The following is an 18,643-nucleotide window of genomic DNA, read 5'->3' as shown; positions in this document are numbered from 1 at the left end:
TTTATTAAATGAGTCTTAATGCCTGTTTTTTTTGGAGCTGGAGATTATATATATATATATATATATATATATATATATATCCTTATAGTGAAAGAAAGTTCAGATAAAAACTAATTGTGAGATTAAATGCACAAAATGCTTTTATTACTCTACGCAAATTAAGTTGAATTGCAGTTTGAATTAGACAACTTCGGCACATTTATACATACAGTAAGTATTCACTGGATTGATTGAATGTACAATGAACAATAAAAAATGATCCATTTCCATCTTTGATATTCTGGGGCAAAAACCCAAACTATTTCCTTAATTGAATACAGGTAGTAGTAATCAAAAAGGAAATTTCTTGGTATTTCACATTAACATTTTGAGATTTAGAACTTAACCTTGAAATTACCTGGAAATGATGGCAGAAAATAGCATTTGAAGATGATAGTATATTTGTCCTGTAAGCCTCAATGATTTCTAGTATATATTGGGACCAGCTGGCCAGAAAATTAAATTAGAATTTTGTGCATGCTCAGGTGTTCCAATAGAGTTATAGGACCCTCGCCCCCAACACACACCCCAAAAAAGAGGGGGGAAAATGTCTTTCTTACAGGTACACACAATATATTCTCAAAATTGTTCTCAAGTGGAGTACTCATGAGGGTAGGTAGCCAATAGTGGCAGGGCTAGATAGGCCTCAGCTTCCGGGTACATTAAAGCGAGGCCCCTTTAATTCATGCAGTGAGCTTTCATGCATATAGTTGAGTGCACATTATGTGATTATAGATTCAGGAAATTCTTTAACATTTGTTTTTCATTGGGCAAGTTAATTCACCCAGCATATGCTGAGTAGTAACATTTTTCACAAAGCCCATGATTTACTTTCATGTTACTAACTCCTCAAAAACACAAGCGTTATATTGTAAAATCCCAGTGCTAATTAAACAGCAAACATTTGCCTTTGTGGATATTTTACAGGTTTACTTAAAAAATCAAGCATGTGTATATTTATTTTTAAAGCTCAAATATTTAAACTTGCAGAAGTTGTGCCTACAAGCAGTCAAAAATATAAAGCAGGTTTTCATAAAATGTAGTAAAAAATGAACACTTTGTAAAATGTAATGCAGGTGCATTACATTTTATCCAAAGCTAAGCTTCCATAATAGTGTAATAGTGCAATCCTCACTTGCATACCTTTACCATAATGTCTCTAATTAGAGACTGGGGTGTTCATCCTTTTACTATCTTTACGTGTAAATGAGTAGAGCATTATTAGAATTCTAAGACACTTTGGATAAATTGCTACACAGGGTCATTTTTGGGGCCAAGCAACACTGAATATTTAAAAGGTAACAAAAGCAAATACCTAGGAATTATATTTTGTTGAAAATGATAAGGGAAACAGCTTACTAACCACTGGAATGTGAAAATAAGAAAACATGTAAAATTGTTTTTGCTTATTTTCCCAAGCTGGACTTCTGAATTAACATAGCCTCTTCTTTCTGACACAATCCACATTGTATCTGGATTTTGTTCATTTGAAAAAACAGATCTATCTGTGTAGCGTTCTTTAAGTTATATGCCTGAAGGTAATACACCTTTCCCCGCCATATGCTTTCCATTGCATTAGCATGAAGTGTACAGAGCAATGCAAGAATAGGTGACTCCAGTCCAAGATAAGAAAATAGAATGGATTTTCTTAGTTGTGAGTTTTCAGATGTGCTCATAATTCAGGTGCACAGTGGTAGCGACAGCAGACACCTCAGAATCCGGGGACACTAGAGGTTGAGCAGCGGCTGCTAAGTGATTTAAAAGACTGGCTAGGAACACCTTTCTGTACCGGTATAGACCGATATTTGAACCGTGCAGCTCCTGTGGCTCATGCATTCATTGCCTTATGATCTGTAGTCCTTTTTGCTGTAGGGCTTGTTGCGTAATATGTTATCAATCTCATTTACCACGTGTGATGTCATCTTTGGGAGAACCTGAGAGCATGAGAAGTACAAAGGATGTAGTTAGTACTTGAAATTTGTTCTTTCTGCTCACTGTTAGGCAAAGTTGTCTAGACTGGTGTACGTTTCAAAACCACCACTGGAAAATCCTCCTCACCAGACCCTAAGCTCCTTGAGGTCAGGGACCTTGTTTTGTTCACCACTGTATCTCCAGTGTCTCTAAGAGTGCTTGGTCCATAGTTAGTGCTCATAATTATTAGTCAGGTGGAAAAATGAAGACATAAATGAATGTATAATTCCCACAGTAGTTCTGCCCAGTAGAAATATAATGCGAGCCACATAATGTGACTTTAGATTTTCCAGTGGCCACATTAATAAAAGTGAAAAGAAACATGTGAAATTAATACCCGATTTTACTCCATTATAGCCAAAACATCATTTCAGTATGTAGGCAGTATAGAAAATTCTTAAGACGCATTGCATATTTTTAATAAAAACTACGTTTTTCTAATCCACATTTTATACTTACTCTGCATTTAGACTAGTCACCTTGCATACGCCAAAGAACGACATGTGGCTAGAGGCTATGGCACTGGGCAGCACAGTTTAGAGACTAGGAGAGATTCTTTACCACTGGTGGTCAGCACCCTGGTGAAGGATGGCCAGGGATTAGCAGGCATCCTGGGTGGATGGCATAGCATGAAAAAGTGAAAAGTCCGAGAAACGGAGTGATACAAGTGTGAGTGAGTGGTGGAGGTATGGGGATGGTAGGAACAGGAGAAACAGACATTGGGGTAAAGGGGGCAGAAGGCCTTGCATATCTTTTTTTTTGGGGGGGGGGACTTTATTCAGTAGACATTGGGGAACCTCTCGGGACTTTTCAGCTGGGAGTGAACCTAAGAGACACCTAGTGGTAGTTTGAAGGATGAGTTGGAGGAGATGGAAAGGGGACATAGATGTTAGAAATTTATTGTCCTGGGCAGTGACACAGAGCCTTAACTGGGACAGGGGCAGTGGAGGAGAAAAGGGGTGTGGATCTGGGGCATTTGGAGGATGGTGGTGGTTTCCGGACTGCATGAAGAGAAACCTGATGTGAATTACTGAGATTGGCGTCCACGGGAGGAGACGTTTGGAGTAGGATGTGTTGAGTTCAGGGTGCCTGTGGGAGACCCGTGTGGAAATGATTTGTAGGCAGCGGAAGGGCAGCTGTGGAGCTTGCTTGTGGGTAGAGGGACCGGAGTTGAGGATTTGTGAGTCATCTCCATGGACATGCTAATTAAAGCCCCGGGAAAGGGTGACGTCATCCAGGGCCCGCATTCATTGTGAGAAGTGGGCCAAGGGCACACATTACACCACAAGACCAGGGACAAAGGCTGACTTTTTCACAGGAATAGCCTGACCCTGTGTGGAGACTGATGAAATACAATTGTGACAGCCAGTTCTGAGGGAGGGTTCGGCCTCGCCCTTCCTCGGCTGCAAGCCTGTTGGCCAGGGTGACCTTGTCTTCACTCAGAAGCTTCCTCAGGACCCGTAGGGTCTGGCAGAAGAGCAGAGCTACTCAACCTGGGAAACTGGTTCTCATTATTGCTTTTCTCAGAGCTAAAGGAAGAGTTTGATTTCCCACCAGTTCTGGCATCTCAGAGGATCTAAACTAATGTGTTTTTTAAAGTGAGATTGCAACAATGAGACCCAAATCTAGAAGCTGCGTTTGTTGGAAGTTTTGTGCTAAAATATAGTGGGTTAGCCATGTGAGAAAAAAATGCTTCATTCATTACACCAAAATAAATTTCAGATAAGAGATTTAAAACCCCAAAACCATAAAAGTACTTGAATAAAACATGAAAAAAAATATATGTTGTGTGGCAAGGTCTAAATTTTCAAGAGGAACCATCCATCCAGAGTTTTATGTGAAACTGCTCAGTTTTAAAAAATGCTGACAGCTATTTTAAAACATTTCCATCTACAATTACACAAACATCCCACAGCCTACCAATTTTGCAACCTTGGTGTTATACTGACTGGGATAATTGGTGGGTGAGGGGCGGTCTGGTTAGTGTTGCTGGGCGTGGTGGGGTATTAGGGAATTCCTCCCAGGGCTGGGTCACTGTTGAGTGAGACCTGGGGGATTTGGGCTGGTGGGTGGTGGACACTGGCAGGCAGAGGACCAGTGTTACTTCTGGGGATCCCAGTGGCTCATGGTGGCTGGAGATTTGGATTCCGGGGAAGATGAGCCCTGGATGTGAAGGGCCGCTGCGGAGCCTGAACTACTCAGATTAGGTGACAGGGGCCTCAAGGGCTTTAAGGCTGGTTCGGTGGAGGAGGAGAGGCAACTCCACTTTTTAGGTAGAATGGGGGGCTGGGGGCCTGTGCAGAAGATGGTGGCTTGCCTGCAGCTGTGGTTTCTCCTCTCCAGTCTCCCATCTGTTGAGGCTCTGATTTATATGTGCCCTCTAGTTTAAGCACAATTTAACAGTACGTACATCTTATCCCTTGGAGCAGCTGCCTTGCTGGGCCCACTGGAAATTTCCTTGCCTTACAACTGCTTGCACTGCAGCTTTCTGTCAAGCACCCAATCCCTCCACTGCTGGGAACCCCCAGCCACCCAGCTTACTTCCCACCCCATGGAGGGGCCCAATCACAGCTTGCCTGGGGCAAGTTCTTAGCTGCTGGGCTGGCGGGAGTAGTAGGGGGGATGGTGGACCCGAGGGGGCAGCCTCCCTGCTTGGGTAGCCTCCCTTTTCTCTTACCCTTTGAGCATGGGTGATCCATCTTGCTACCAGCCAGAGCCTTGCTGGGGAGGAGGTGCTTTGGGAAGATGACTGTTTTCCTCTGAAATGCACCCTCAGCTACCTGGAGCACTCCCGCAGCCCAGGCATGGCATCCCTACCATCCCGGGCATGCTGACTCCCCTTGGTGGCAGTGTTTACAATGTGGTAGCATTACAGGAATCCTCGGGGCCCCCTCTCTTCTTGCCAGGCTGTCTGCAAGTCCTGTCTCTATTTCCAAATCCTATAGAATCCACCCACTTTACCTCCATGGCCACCATCCTAGCTAGTCCAGGCCCCATCACCTGTCACCTGGACAACTGCCCTTTGTTCAGTTACTTCCCACACAGCAGCAGGGCAGTCTGAACATTCAAATAACAGCATGTCCCTCTTAAAACCCTCCAAATGACCCATTCCATGTAGAACAAAACTCCAGTGTCCTGTGATCGGACCTCTGCCTGACCCGCCACTTCAGGGCACCCTCTGTCCTTTCGCTCACTGCATGTTGGCCACACGGCCTAGGCTGGCAGTTCCTCCCTGTGTCTGGAGGCTCCTCCCAGTGTCTGGAATGTTCCTCCTTGTGTCTGGAATGCTCCTCCCTGTCTGGAATGCTCCTTCCTGGGTTTTCACATGCTGTGTCTTCATCTTCCCGGCTTCAGAACGCACGGAACCCAGAGGGCCTTGGCAAGGACAGTAGTTAAAGTAGGTCCACCCACTTCTCACGTAGTCTCTGTTACAACACCCTCCTCACTCACTAGCCCTCCTCACAGTTGCAATTATGCTTTTGTTATGTGCCTCTCCCACTAGAATGTAAGCTCCCTGGAAGCTGGGCAGTATCAGTGCCATGCAGGCTCCCAGAGGTCTGCTGAATGAATAAGGGATAGATTGCCTTGTTCATGCTCAGCCAGCCCCTGGGCCCCGAAGGACAGAGTCTTGTTCTTCACTCAGGACTCGGCTGGGCGTGGTGCTCGATACCTATTAGTGGAATTGAACTCACTGGACAGAATTCCACTTCTCTGTGTACAGACTGTTCCCTATTTCCTCATCACTGTGTAGCCTTATCTCCCCCCTCCCCCCCCGCCCTCCAGCCCCAGCACAAGTGTAAAGAAGAGACGGTGGGGCGGCTTTCACAAGAGGAAGGCTTCCCCTTGCAATGATGGAGATCCCCCAGAATCCGGGAGGAGTTGTGGGGCTCAGAGGGTTCTGGGAAGCAGAGGCGAGATGATGACCAGGCTGCACAGCCCCAAGAAAGGTGCCGGTGGGGAAGGAAGTCCAAACCTTTTATCCCTAGTGTATTCTGGGCTTTTCGGAAGTTTTGTGTTTTTTTTAAACATTTTAAGTTTAATCAGGTTGGTCCCCACCTCCACCTGTTTCTTTTGGGAGAGGTAACGGGGTGATAAGTGCTTGCTTCAGGGACTGGTGGATGGGGAAGAAGCTGTGATAGTTCTGTTCCCCAGTGAGCAAGAGGAAGACACCTGTTTGGCAGGTGGTGGCCATGCAAGTCATGGGCAGGCTCCTTCCTGGGGCCTCAGCAGGGCTGAGAGGGGAGGAGGCCACGGACTGAGATGTGCCCTTTGGGGGAGGAGGCTGGTCCCACCAGCCACTAAGCCCCACCCCTCTCCTCAGAGAGAACTCCCAGGAACACCTCTCCCACCCCCTCCTACTATGCCAGCAGGCTCCCCAGAGTACACCCTCAGGCTCCATCCAGTGCCTTGGGCCTCAGGCATTCCACCCGGGGAGGGAGGGGCGATGGGCACCCCTGAATTTGCTGCCAGGGAGGTGTGATCCTGGAAGTCCAGACTAGAATGCTGATCCTGTTTCTTTTGAAAGGGGGTGAACATTCGCTCAATAGGTGTTTCTTGAGTGTTCCTAGGAACCGGAAATCCATGAGAAGCAAGAAGGACGCAGACAGGTTCCTGACCTCAGGAGTTTACAGTCTAGTAGGGAGGACCAGCAATTACACTGCATCATCACAGGTGCCGAGATGGGAGCGGGAATACAGGCCGCTGAGAGGGCTTGGCACACTAGGTTGGCAGTAAATGTGCAGGAAGAACAAATGAGGACATGTCCTGGGGCTACTACATTTCAAGCAGGTTATTAGGCTGCGTTTATGGTCAGGCCTGGGAACCCAGGTGTCACATGGCTTGGATCTTGGAATGCCTCGTCTCACAGAAACCAACCATCCTGAGAAATGAGGTCTGAGAACATTGCCCGCTAACAGAAGAGGACACTCCTGGATTCATGTCTACAACCGTTCTCTTACCTCTTGTACCTTTGTGTGTGTCCCCCTCCCCACCCCCCCCCCCCCCCCCCCCAATCTAGGAATAAGTAGCCTGTTAGGGACTTCCATGCAACTGGGAAGCGGTGACATGAAGGACAGAGGTGCGAGAGACGGGACACTGCCTGGGGACATCATCACTGACACCATGAAATCCCCAGAGTGTGTCGGAAAGGGCTGCAGCACTTGCCTGAATGGCACCGAGGTTCTCAATGAGCTGTTCGGGAGTGGATGACCCCAGGAGCACGGAACTCACACCCTCGTTCCTCAGGCACCACGCTGGGAAGAGAGAACACCGTCAGGACATCGAAGCCCTTCTGATGACCTGGTACACACTCCCTGCAGCCACCATTGCTGCACCAAAACGGACTGACTTTTGTGGGGAGGACAGACAGTGCTCTTGCTTCAGGATTACAATCGTCAGCAGCACCCCCGGCCGTGGAGAGGATTTGGCACATGAGCTTTGCCCCTAACGACTGGGGCGCCCAATCCAGCTACTCACCCAGCTACACACTCTTGTTCCTGAAAATACCTGGCCTGCTCACTGGCCAACGTCTGGGTTCCTGTTTCCACATTGGCCCACAGCCTCCTGCCTGTCCATCTTTTCAGGCTCTCTCTTCCCTCTGTGGCTCGAGTCCTTGTAGACTTGGAGTGTCTGGTTCCTTTATTTCCACCTACTGTCAGCCCTCTCTGCAACCTTTCTTCCTAACACCATGTTCATCCTGTGTTCCTTATCTCACCAGCCCCCAAATCCCTCGCTCCTCTCCTTCCTCTACCTCTCTGGCTACCTCTACCCTTAAACCTTCTCAACCCCTGTCTGTCCCTCTCAGCAGATGACCTGGCCTCTGGCTTTATGGAAAACATTAAGTCCATCAGGTGGGATATTCCTTAATTCCCCACTCTCCCTTGGACACAGTACACATCCGCATCCTCCAGTTCAGAGGATGCCATGTGCTGTTCTTAATAACTCTGAAGCCAGACTGTGCCCTGGATCCGTCTCTTTTTGCCCTTTCTTGGACTTCATTCATTCTCATTCTCTCCCTCCCCCTCCCCCTCTCCCTCTCTTTTTCTCCTGGATTTCTTATTTCATACAATCTTCTTTTCTCTCAGCAAAATGTGCTCAAATTTCTCCCGTTCTAAAATAAACTTCCTCCAACCCTTCATACTTGCCTAGCTACTGCCCCATCCTTCTCCCTTTAAATTTCTGAAAGGCAATATTTAAAAATATATATATATATATATATATATATATATATATATATATATATATATATATATATATATATTGATTTTAGAGAGGAAGGGAGAGGGAGAGAGAGAAAAAAAACAGCAATGATGAGAGAGAACCCTTGATCGGCCACCTCCCGCCCACCCCACACTGGGGATCGAGGCCACAACCTGGGTATGTTCCCTAACCAAGAACCAAACCATGACCTCCTGGTTCATAAGTTGACGCTCAACCACTGAGCCACACCAGCCGTGCTGAAAGGGCATTTTAAGCCCCTGATCCCCCTTCCTCCTCTCTGGTCCCCTTCTTGCGAAGCCAAGGTCCCCAGAAGTTACAGTAGACTTCTGAGTTTGTAGCTGCCTGGAACTAGATGATTGTATAGGCCCACAGATGCAGTGTCTGCTGACGTCCCTGCTTGGTGTCCCATAGGCACTGCAAACTGCTTGCCACTTACCAAGCCTGTCTCTCCTGTGTTCGCAATCTCATTGGGTGGCATCATCAGCAACTTAGCTCCCAATCTAAGAACCCGTGACTTACACTGTCCTTTTCTGATCTCACATTCCCCTTTAATTGCCAAGTCTAGTTGTAATTTAAATATTTCTCTAATCCAATGGTTCTCAAAGTTTAGTGTGCAGCAGAACCTCCTAGGGCTTGTGAAACACCAGTTATATTGGGTGTTTCTAACTTAGAAGGTCTGGATGGGCGTGAGGATCTGCATTTTTCTTTTTCTTTTGTTGAGAATCTGCATTTCTGACAAGCTCCCATGCAATGCTGATGCTACTGATCCAGAGACCATGTTATCTTTATTTTAAACTTTATTGGGGTGATTTCTACACTCCAAAAAATTTACCTATTTTGTGTACACTTAAGTAATTTTTGGTAAATGTATTAAGTGTGCAACCATCACCATTTTAGATCCAGATTTAGAACATTTCCATGACCCCAATAAGCTCCTTCATGCCCATTTACGAAATTAATCCCACTCCTACGGCCAACCCTAGGAAACCACTAATCTGCTTTGCACCCTGCAGATTTATTGTTTCTGGACATTTCATCTAAACAGAATTACGCAATGTGGGCTTGTGTCTGATTCTCTCACTGAGCAGGTTTGGGAGGTTCATCCGTGTCACAGCATGCTTTCAGTGTATCATTTCTTTTTCTCGCTGAACAGCATCGCATTGTGTGGATGCAGGGACCGCAGCGGAGAGTCACTGCTCTGGTCCAGCTGTCTGCTGTCCTCAGGCCCTCACCATCTTCTGCAAGGGCCTTTTGCTCCTCTTGCTTGGATTGCCCCCTGTCTCCCACCTCCCCTAACCCCCTCCTCCATCCCTTCCCCCACTCCTTTGGCACAGTTTCTCCAGATACAGATCTGACCATGTCACTTGCCTGGCTAAACGTTCTTGCCTGACGTTGTCCTACACGATGAATTCTCATTTCTCACCTGGCAAACCTTGCTTTCTAGCCCAGCTCCAGCTCATGTCCCCTCATTCCCTGCCTTGAACTTTGTGCTTCAGGAGCACAGAGCCGTTTGTAAATCCTCTCCATCCCCTTGGCTCCGACTGCTCCTTGGCCTGGAATGTCCCTTTGCCTCCTCCCTTCCTTTGCCTCACGAATATCTACTCATCACTTGAGATTCCCCATGGGAACTACCTTCTCTCAGAGTCCTTCCCTGAGTCCAAGGTTCGGTTGGGAGCCTCTACGTTACTTAAACCCCTGGGCCCTTCCCAATTATTTTACAACACTGTATTACAGTGAGCTGTTTATTTTCTGACTTGCCCATCAGCCTGTGAAATGTGTTTTATTTGTGGTTGGATGCTCAGCATTCAGCCCAGGACCTTCACATAGTAGGTGCTTCATAAATGTTTGTGGAGTAAACAGACATGAATGATTGATGGATGGAAGAAGGTCCAAGCACCTCTTCTGCCCCTTTTGCTCAAGGCCTGCTGTCAACTAATAATCTTAAGCTGTTACCATGCTCGGGCCTTTTAAGGCAATCGCTAAATCTTACCACATGGGCAAAATAATGTTCTATAAAGGCAACAAGCCAAGTGATTCAGGGCTTTCTTTTTCTTTTCTTCTTATTTTTTTTTTTTTGCAATATTATTTCCTGCTTTGCACTTATAACTCTTTTTGAAAGGTCTGAGGGCAAAGCAGGGCCCAGGGAAAATCATTGCCCAAAACTACTTGGTGTCAGCAACAGCCAACTCTCCACTCCGGGGAGCAGGGTGCAGGAGAGCCCACTGGGCAGGACTGCCTAGCAGCAGAGGTAACACATGCAGATGATGGTAATGATTTAGCATCTAAGCAAATGCCCCTGAGCAGGCAATCCTAGTGCCTCTTTACCAGCAAGCTGTGAGCTCAGCTCTTGTGCAGGCAAATGACATGGCAGCGCCCACAGTTGGGTTCAAGTAGTTTGTTTCCTGCTCGAGGATTTCCCCTCCCCACACCCTTCTAGCAGATGAAAGGTAATATGCCTGGAAATAATTCCTCTCTTGGTTTGAGAGTTCTGTGATTAAAAACAAAACTACTGCTTATAAAGAATGAAAAAAAAATAAAAATAAAAAAGGACAGGCAAGATAGATAGCTGGGGGCACAGAGAGGGAGGAAAAGGAAAATCAAAGCATGTTTTAATTAAAATGTAGACTCTGTAGAGGATTTTTGGTGTGCATCTAACATCCAGTGAAAGTCTAAATCTTGTAAAAATCTTTTGAGAAAGACAATGTTCCATCTCTTTCAGAGCTAAATTTAATACTCATTTTCACGTTATTACTACCTAAAAACCACATTTATGACTGTTTCAAGAATGGGTGTTTCTCTTTGTGCCTGTTACTTTGGCAAATATCCCCAGCAAGGGAACTGGAAGTCTAAATGCTTTTCTGTCCCATAGGCCATGGCTGAGGGTAGACAGAGTTTCAGGTCCAGGGTGTCTAATTCTTTGCAAAAAAAAAAAAAAAAATCATATCATCATTACTACTACTACAAAGAGCACTTACTCTTTGCTTTGCATATGTAATTATCCTTTACTCAAGTAGTTTGTAAGATATGTATTTTATGCCCATTTTACAGATGAGAAAATTGATTGCAGGTTAAATAACTCGCTGATGATCAAATAGCTAATACTTTTTACTATGTCCATTAAAGCTGCCAGGATGCTAACTAATCCCATTAAATATATTCTTTGTTTTGTTGTTGTAGTTTGAAAAGATTAAAGCAACAGTCTTACTTATACTTAGGTAAAGGGTATTCCTCCTGTTCCCCCCCGCCCCCCCGCCAGACCACCTTCCATTTTCACTTTCTATGACTGTTAACTGCAACTGCCATTTTCCTGCCTTCCAACCTCAGAAGGGTCAACCCTCTAACAAACATTCTATCACATTATTTTATTCGCCTAGAATTGATCTGGAGCTTTTTATCTCATTGGGTCATTGTATCTGATTTGTCCCAATTCCTGCTATTTCTTAATCCTTCGGATTTTTTTTCTAGATTATACACCTATTTTATTCTTTTCCCACAATGGTAGATAGGACAAGGGCCTCAAAGGTCTGGGCCATTCTTACTAAACGCTATTCTTGCAGACCAGGTGTAAACAGGATGGGTTTGATAGGACCCCACCCCAAAAAGTGTAGCCAACTGCAATCAATACGATTGACCACATGGTGTATATAAGCCATGGCTAAGCCTCCCTTCGGGGAGACAGAGCTTTGGATATGAATCCTGTCTCCTTTACTTGCTGCAAGTAAATAAAACTATCTTGTGACAACCATGTCTCATTCTTGAATAGAGCACCCCAAGTGGTGAACTCTTTGAGTTTGGTAATAACAGCTACCACATGAATTCTTTTATCTTCAGTTTCTTCATTTGTAAAGTGGAGATAATAGCAAATACTCCACTAACGCCTGTGAGATAGGGCTTGTAATAGCATGTACTTCATAGGATTGTTTTGACCATTAAGGGGACAAGACAGTGGCAGCAAGTGCTTATCACAGAGCCTGGCAAATATCCCCAGCAAGGGAACTGGAAGTCTAAATGCTTTTCTGTCCAACACCCACACGGGCCTGTTGAACACATGAGATGTGGTTAGCCTGAGTTGAGATGTCCTGTAGGTGTAAAATACACTTTGGATTTTTGAAGACTTACTATGAAAAATGTGTAAAAGATCTCAATAACTTTTATATTTATTACATGTTAAAATGGTCACATGTTGTCTATATTGGGTTAAAGAAAAGCTTTGAGTATAATTAATTCACTTGTTTCCATTTTCCTTTTTGAACTTGGCCACTAGAATATTGAAAATTTAAGTGTGTGGTTCATATTGAAATTCTATTGGACGTGGCTGGTGGGTGTGGTTTTCAGATGTTACCAGTGAACCCACTTCACAGTTTAGAAGAGCAGTTTTCCTGGACCCTCAGGAGGTTCTAAACCCACTTCACAGTTTAGAAGAGCAGTTTTCCTGGACCCTCAGGAGGTTCAGGGGGAAGCTGCTGCCCTAGGGTGGGCCTTCCATGTGGCAGTGGCCTTGGGCTCTGTGGCAGCCCTTTCTCAGCCTCTCACCCCCCTCGCCTAAGCTTTGACAGGGATTGCAAAGTGAGCCGGAAGAAATGGATGTCCCTGCACAGCTCAGAGGGCTCTCACCCCCGGCACTGAGGATATATACGTTTTCACTCACCTGTTCTCATTTGAACTGGGTTATAAGGGAGAGGGAAAGGAAGGAAGAACAGTTTATTAGCACGTAGAAAATTCTGGGGTACTCTGAAAACCTCATTTTAGATAGTGCTAACCAGGAATTTATGCTCCTGGCATCAGTCTGCCCTCAATAGATATTTTATCACCATAGGGATGTGGATCAAGCAGAGAAAACGATATTTTCTGGGTTCTGGCAGGGCCCCCTCCCCAGTAATTGTCTTACCAACAGCGAGCTGAGGGAGAGTGCAGCCCAGCCGCTCAGCGATTGGAGAGAGGTCTTTTAACTTGTTCTGCTGTTTTCTCCCTTCTTCACTCACAATTCTTTCCTTCAACCACTGGTAGCACTAGGAATAAAAAGAACATTTAAATGGCAATGTCTGGCAAGGGTTTGATGTCCAAGATTGCTAATTCAATGAAATATAAGAACCTCATCGTGAATTCCTGCATCTCCTTCATTCTGAACTTTATGTTTTGTGGTGACAGGATGCTTACGAGTTCTTGCAAAGAAATGTTCCTCATGGTCTCACTCCTTATTTATTGGTTTAAAACAGAATACTTAAAAAAAATATATGTTTTCATGGATTTCAGAGAGCGAGGAAGGGAGTGGATAGAGAGATAGATGAGAGAGAAACATCAATTGGCTGCCTCCTGCGCGCCCTCTACTGAGAATTGAACTGAAACCTGGGCATGTGTCCAACAGGGAGTCAACTGGGGACCTCTTGGTTCATGGGTCAATGATCAATCACTGAGCCATACCGACTGGCCAAAACAGATTACTTTTGACTAAGTCACCACTGAAATCCATCAACATGCACAAAAGTTGTTAAAATCTTGACCTAATCAATGACATCCAATCTGCTAAGTGGGAGAAATGATGTTTCTTATTGAGGTAGCCCAATTTTATAATGCAGCAAAAGAAAAAAAAAAGCATTTACATTTCGCCAATGTCTATTATGCTTCCTTTTTGTCAAGAAAGCTGGGCGCCAAGCTTTCTGCTCAAAGAAAGCCATTAGCTCACATTCTTGTAATAACTATCTTCCTTCCTCTTGCCTTCTATTTACTCCCAGTTTTGTGTTCTTATAATGGGGCTCTATTGTTCGCTTGCTCGCTCCTTCCCAGAAGTAGACGTGGTATAACTGACAGGAACCAAGCACATTTAGAAAATTGTCAAGTGGATAAATACTTCCCAAATGTCTAGTACCTTTTCTGTACTGAAACTTAGAAAGGTAAGGAAACTCAAAATGGGAAACTTCTGTAAAACCTATGAGATGTGACTGACTCTGATCTGTAGATTATAAAGCAAGCCTAATCTATATATATATAAAAGGCTAATATGCAAAGTGTCCCCTTAGAAGTTCGACCAGGAGACCGGGAGTTCGATCACTCGCTATGATGTGCGCTGACCACCAGGGGATGATGCAGAACGAAGGAAGGCCCCGGCCAGCAGCAAGAAGGCCCCAATCGTCCCTGATCATCGGCCAGGCCTAGGGACCCTACCTGTGCATGAATTTCATGCACTGGGCCTCTAGTTTCCTATATAAGGGGGAAAATCCTTTGGAACTTCTCAATGGCCTACTTCCCAGAGGGTTCTGCTTACTATGACATAGGGAACAATGGACTCTTCCGTACAAAGCTGCTACGTTGCAACATCGAAGGAAAATAATATTTGTAAGAGTCTGTTAGTCTGTTTTAGTGACAATAATAAAAACCATCCCACTGGGTGGCCATGTGGACTTTCTCCATCGCGTGTTATTTGTGACACAGTTGCCACCACAGACCGTTGCCTTCCCAAAGGCAGCAGCAGGAAGCTCTGCAATTGTCACAGACACTCCACCCACATGATTTCCATGGGCAGCTGGCGTTTGTTTTTTAAGTATTTTTTTTTTATCATTCTGAGACAGTATTTCCAAAGAAGAGAGTAACCACATTACACTTCTAGAATGAAAGTTATGACTTTAGGGAATGATTTTGCAGATGTGAAAGAGAGAAAGGGCAAGCCATCTCCCATTCTGTTCGCCTCCTACATCTCTAAGGCGTATGGTCTGGCTCCTCACTTGAGACTCTGCTTGGGGAGATGGCCAAGAGTTTTCGCAGCCTCAGCTCTGGGAAACCTCAGCTTCTTCCAGGAGGAAGGGTGGCCTGGCGACCACAGCTGGTGCTGACGGGGGTGACGTGGGCAGTTACGACAATGAACATGCGCCTGAGCCCAGCAGCCTTCCCTGAACAGCGTGCTGGGTACATCAGAGAGCACAGCTTGCTTTTGCTGTCCTCACTGGAAAAACTTCACCATTCCTCACTTCCATAACATCTTTCAGGGGACCAGTAGATATCCGCAAATATTATTCACATTTAGGAAAGGTTGAAGACCAATGGCCAAATGTTTTTTTGAACAATTACTCTTTATTATAACTAAGAGAGTTCCTGAGGTTTCAATATATCCTACACACAAAGAATGGTTGGTTTATTTATCAATCTATGGAAATCCACTTTTCAGATCATATGTGCAATGCATCTTGACTCCTAGGTTTGGTTACAAGTTATGCACTACATGAGTATATGGGCATACACACCCTGGGGAGAAGCAGACTTCTAAAAGTAACAAATATCAGATATTTATTTATCGAGTCACTCTCTCCACCTTCAACTATACTCTCATTGTTGTCTTAATCATTGGAAAACAAGCAGCTTAAATTTAAAAAAAAAATAGGTGCATAGGCATTTAAGCTCCGTGTCGGCAAGGCTCGGGCGCCGCAGGGCCAGGCCCAGGGTCAGTGGGCGCCTCCTGCTTCCCCTGTGCTGCTGTCACAGCTCTGGAGCAGCCTGCTCGAAAAGAGCCTGGGGTTGCTCACGGCCAAGTTCATGTGGCTGCAGCAACAGGCGCAGGATGGCGTGCTGGACCTCAAGGCGGCTGCAGATACTTTGGCTGTGAGACAGAAAAGAAGAATTTATGATATCGCCAACGTCTTGGAAAGGATCTACCTGACTGAGAAAAAGTCCAAAAACAACATCCAGTGGAGAGGTGTGGGCTCTGGCTGCAACACTAAGGAAGTCCTAGAGAGACAGTGAGACCTCAGAGCCGAGGTCGAGGACCTGGACCTGAAGGAAAGGGAACTGGATCAGCAGAAGTCCTGGCTGCAGCAGAGCATCGGAAATGTGATGGATGACGCCATCAACAGCAGGTTTTCCTACGTGTCACACGAGGACATCCGCAATTGCTTCCACGGTGACACACTGTTGGCCATCCAGGCACCTGCTGGCACGCAGCTGGAGGTCCCTCTTTCAGAGACGGGTCAGAATGGACAGAAGAAGGACCAGGTCAACCTAAAGAGTCACTCAGGCCCCATCCACGTGCTGCTTATAAATAGAGTCCAGTTCGTCTCAGCCTGTGGTTTTTCCTCTTCCTCCACAGGACGACCTCACGCACGCCCCCCCCCCTCCCCCTTAGCCTTCGACTCCTCCCCTCCTCCTCAGACTCTGCACAAGCCCAGCCCCGCCCCGCCTAGCCCCCCAGGGCAGCCTGCCTCTGAGAGAGCCCTGGCCTCCAGCACCTCGGGGCCACAGACTCGGCTTCAGGATCTATTACTGGAGAAATCATTGATGAGCTGATGTCTTCTGATGTTTCCTCTCCTGCGGCTCTCCCCCACCCCCACGGACGACTACAACTTTAATTGAGATGACAGTGAAGGAGTGTGTGACCTGTTTGATGTCCAGATACTAAATTATTAGACTCCTTGGAAACCTGGGACAGTTATCTATCTCTAACTGAAACCTTGTAGACTTGCTAATAACATGAGCATTTATAATGAGCTGTTTAGGTCGCTGATTCTGACGTCTCCTGCCCTAATACTTGCTCTCTGACTTCACAAAAACGTCCACTGTGAAAACAAAGGCCCCCGAAGCCCCTGGAGTGAGTGCATTCTGGGACTTCAACTTCCCTTCCAATTCTAACTCCTGTTTTTGCTCTTATGAGAGGCAAGTCAAAAGTAGGCTAAAGGTCATCAAAACCCAAAATGGCCTAGGGCTCATCACTTATTTGTGTTCCGCTTTCACTGCCACGAAACTGTCGTATTTCTGTGCTCCAATCCTGACAGACAGTCACTGCCACGTATGAAGTGAAGGTGTCCGGGAGGCTACGTCACTTCCCGTGAAGGGTTTGTGACGTGCCTTCGTTCTAGCACTTTTAAGTTCACCACGTTTGCTGACTTCTGACATTCCACTTTCCTGGATTACAGGAGAGGGCTGTTTATGTCGTTTGTTTTTAAAAATGTGCCAATGCCTGTACATTAACAAGATTTTAAAAAATAATGTTGTATAAAGCAAAAAAAAAAAAAAAAAGTAGATGCATAGGATTTATATTGCTTTTCTCAAACCAAAGGAAACCAAAGTGTTTTGGAAATAAAGAGCTTTAACTGCTTTATAAGTGGGAAAATCTTAGCATAGGGAGGAGATGAGGCTTAATTAAATTATTAGTTAATTATGGAGATAAACCAGTGTTTTAGGTAAGAAGGTTGGTGGTGGGTGTGGTTGTGCACAATAATAAACTAGCTTGTTGACCGTGGGTCATAATCTACGGATCCAAAGATGAAGTTTCCTCTTCTAATTCTATCGTGTCGTTTCCCCCATTGGCTGCAGTGATTTGATTACATGTTGATATTTTGTTCTAATTAAGAGAAAGGCAGAGATGGCTTCTTGTTCATCTCAATGTCTCCAGTCCTGACACTGGTTGGCACAGAGGTGGGGCTCAGCCAATATGGCAGAGAGAGAGGAATCTGAGAACCAGGGACCTACAGGTACAGTAGACCTCTTCCACTCTTCAGATTGAGCATCCCACCTTCACACAGTAGGACTTTGCTGGCAGTTCTGCCTGAGTTCACAGTGCTTGTAGATTCCACTTCTTTCATAATTCGCCCCTTCACATGTCTGTCCCTTGAACAAGTCCCCAAGTTACTCTGAGGGTCACAGCTGTCCCATTCATCCCTGCATCCTCAGCACTCAGCACAGAGCTGGACACGGAATAGACACTCAGGAGATATTTGGCAAAGGAGCCACTGAAAGAGCTTTTCTCCATAGATTAGTGGGCTATTGCTTTTCTACATAAGTCACAATATTCTCTAAAGTTTTCCTAAAGCCCATTACTTGGCTGCCTCCCAATGCTATGACTGTTATCTGTGTATCTCCACTTTATAGGTAACTACAGGCCCAATGCACGAAATTCGTGCAAGGGGCTGGGCCCTCGCAGCCACAGCGGCTTGCCTCAGCCCTCCCAGCCCTGGCTTCGTCCGGAAGGTCATTCGGCTGTTTGGTCTAATTAGCATATTATGCTTTTATTATTATAGACTAGAAGCCCGGTGCATGAAATTCGTGCACGGCGGGGAGTTGTCCCTCAGCCCAGCCTGTACCCTCTCCAATCTGGGACTCCTGGAGGGATGTCCGACTGCCCGTTTAGGCCCGATCCCACGGGTGGGATCGGGCCTAAACGGGCAGTCGGACATCCCTCTCACAATCCAGGACTGCTGGCTCCCAACTGCTTGCCTGCCTGCCTTCCTGATTGCCCCTAACCGCTTCTGCCTGCCAGCCTGATCACCCCCTAACCACTCCGCTGCCAGCCTGGTTGATGCTTAACTGCTCCCCTGCCAGCCTGTTTGCCCCCAACTTCCCTCCTCTGCCAGCCTGGTCACCCCTAACTGCCCTCTCCTGCAGGGTTGGTCACCTCCAACTGCCCTCCCTTGCAAGCCTGGTCCCTCTCAAC

General features: G+C 45.9%; 1 protein-coding gene and 1 pseudogene across 5 annotated transcripts in view; one reads left to right on the top strand and one right to left on the bottom strand.

Moving 5' to 3' along the window:
• Positions 1-31: 31 nt before the first annotated feature.
• The window catches only part of KCNAB1 (potassium voltage-gated channel subfamily A regulatory beta subunit 1), a gene marked incomplete at its 5' end in the record, with an annotated part of 303,189 nt that continues 284,577 nt past the window's right edge, over positions 32-18,643 (bottom strand). For all 4 annotated transcript variants that reach the window (XM_079767396.1, XM_079767395.1, XM_079767397.1 and 1 more), the window contains 3 exons: positions 32-1,973; positions 7,174-7,262; positions 13,118-13,238. In XM_079767396.1, the coding sequence (XP_079623522.1) occupies positions 1,884-1,973; positions 7,174-7,262; positions 13,118-13,238 (300 nt within the window). In that variant the 3' untranslated portion in view covers positions 32-1,883. The remainder of the gene's footprint in view (positions 1,974-7,173; positions 7,263-13,117; positions 13,239-18,643) is intronic.
• LOC307097374 (transcription factor E2F5-like) lies at positions 15,989-16,620 on the top strand (annotated as a pseudogene). The gene has a single exon. The product of its transcript is annotated as a transcription factor E2F5-like (transcript).

The sequence above is a fragment of the Cnephaeus nilssonii genome (genome assembly GCF_951640355.1).
Source record: "Cnephaeus nilssonii genome assembly, chromosome: 3".
Lineage (NCBI taxonomy): Eukaryota > Metazoa > Chordata > Mammalia > Chiroptera > Vespertilionidae > Cnephaeus > Cnephaeus nilssonii.
The sequence above is the reverse complement of the archived record's forward strand: the minus strand, read 5'-3'. Positions and strand labels throughout refer to the sequence as shown.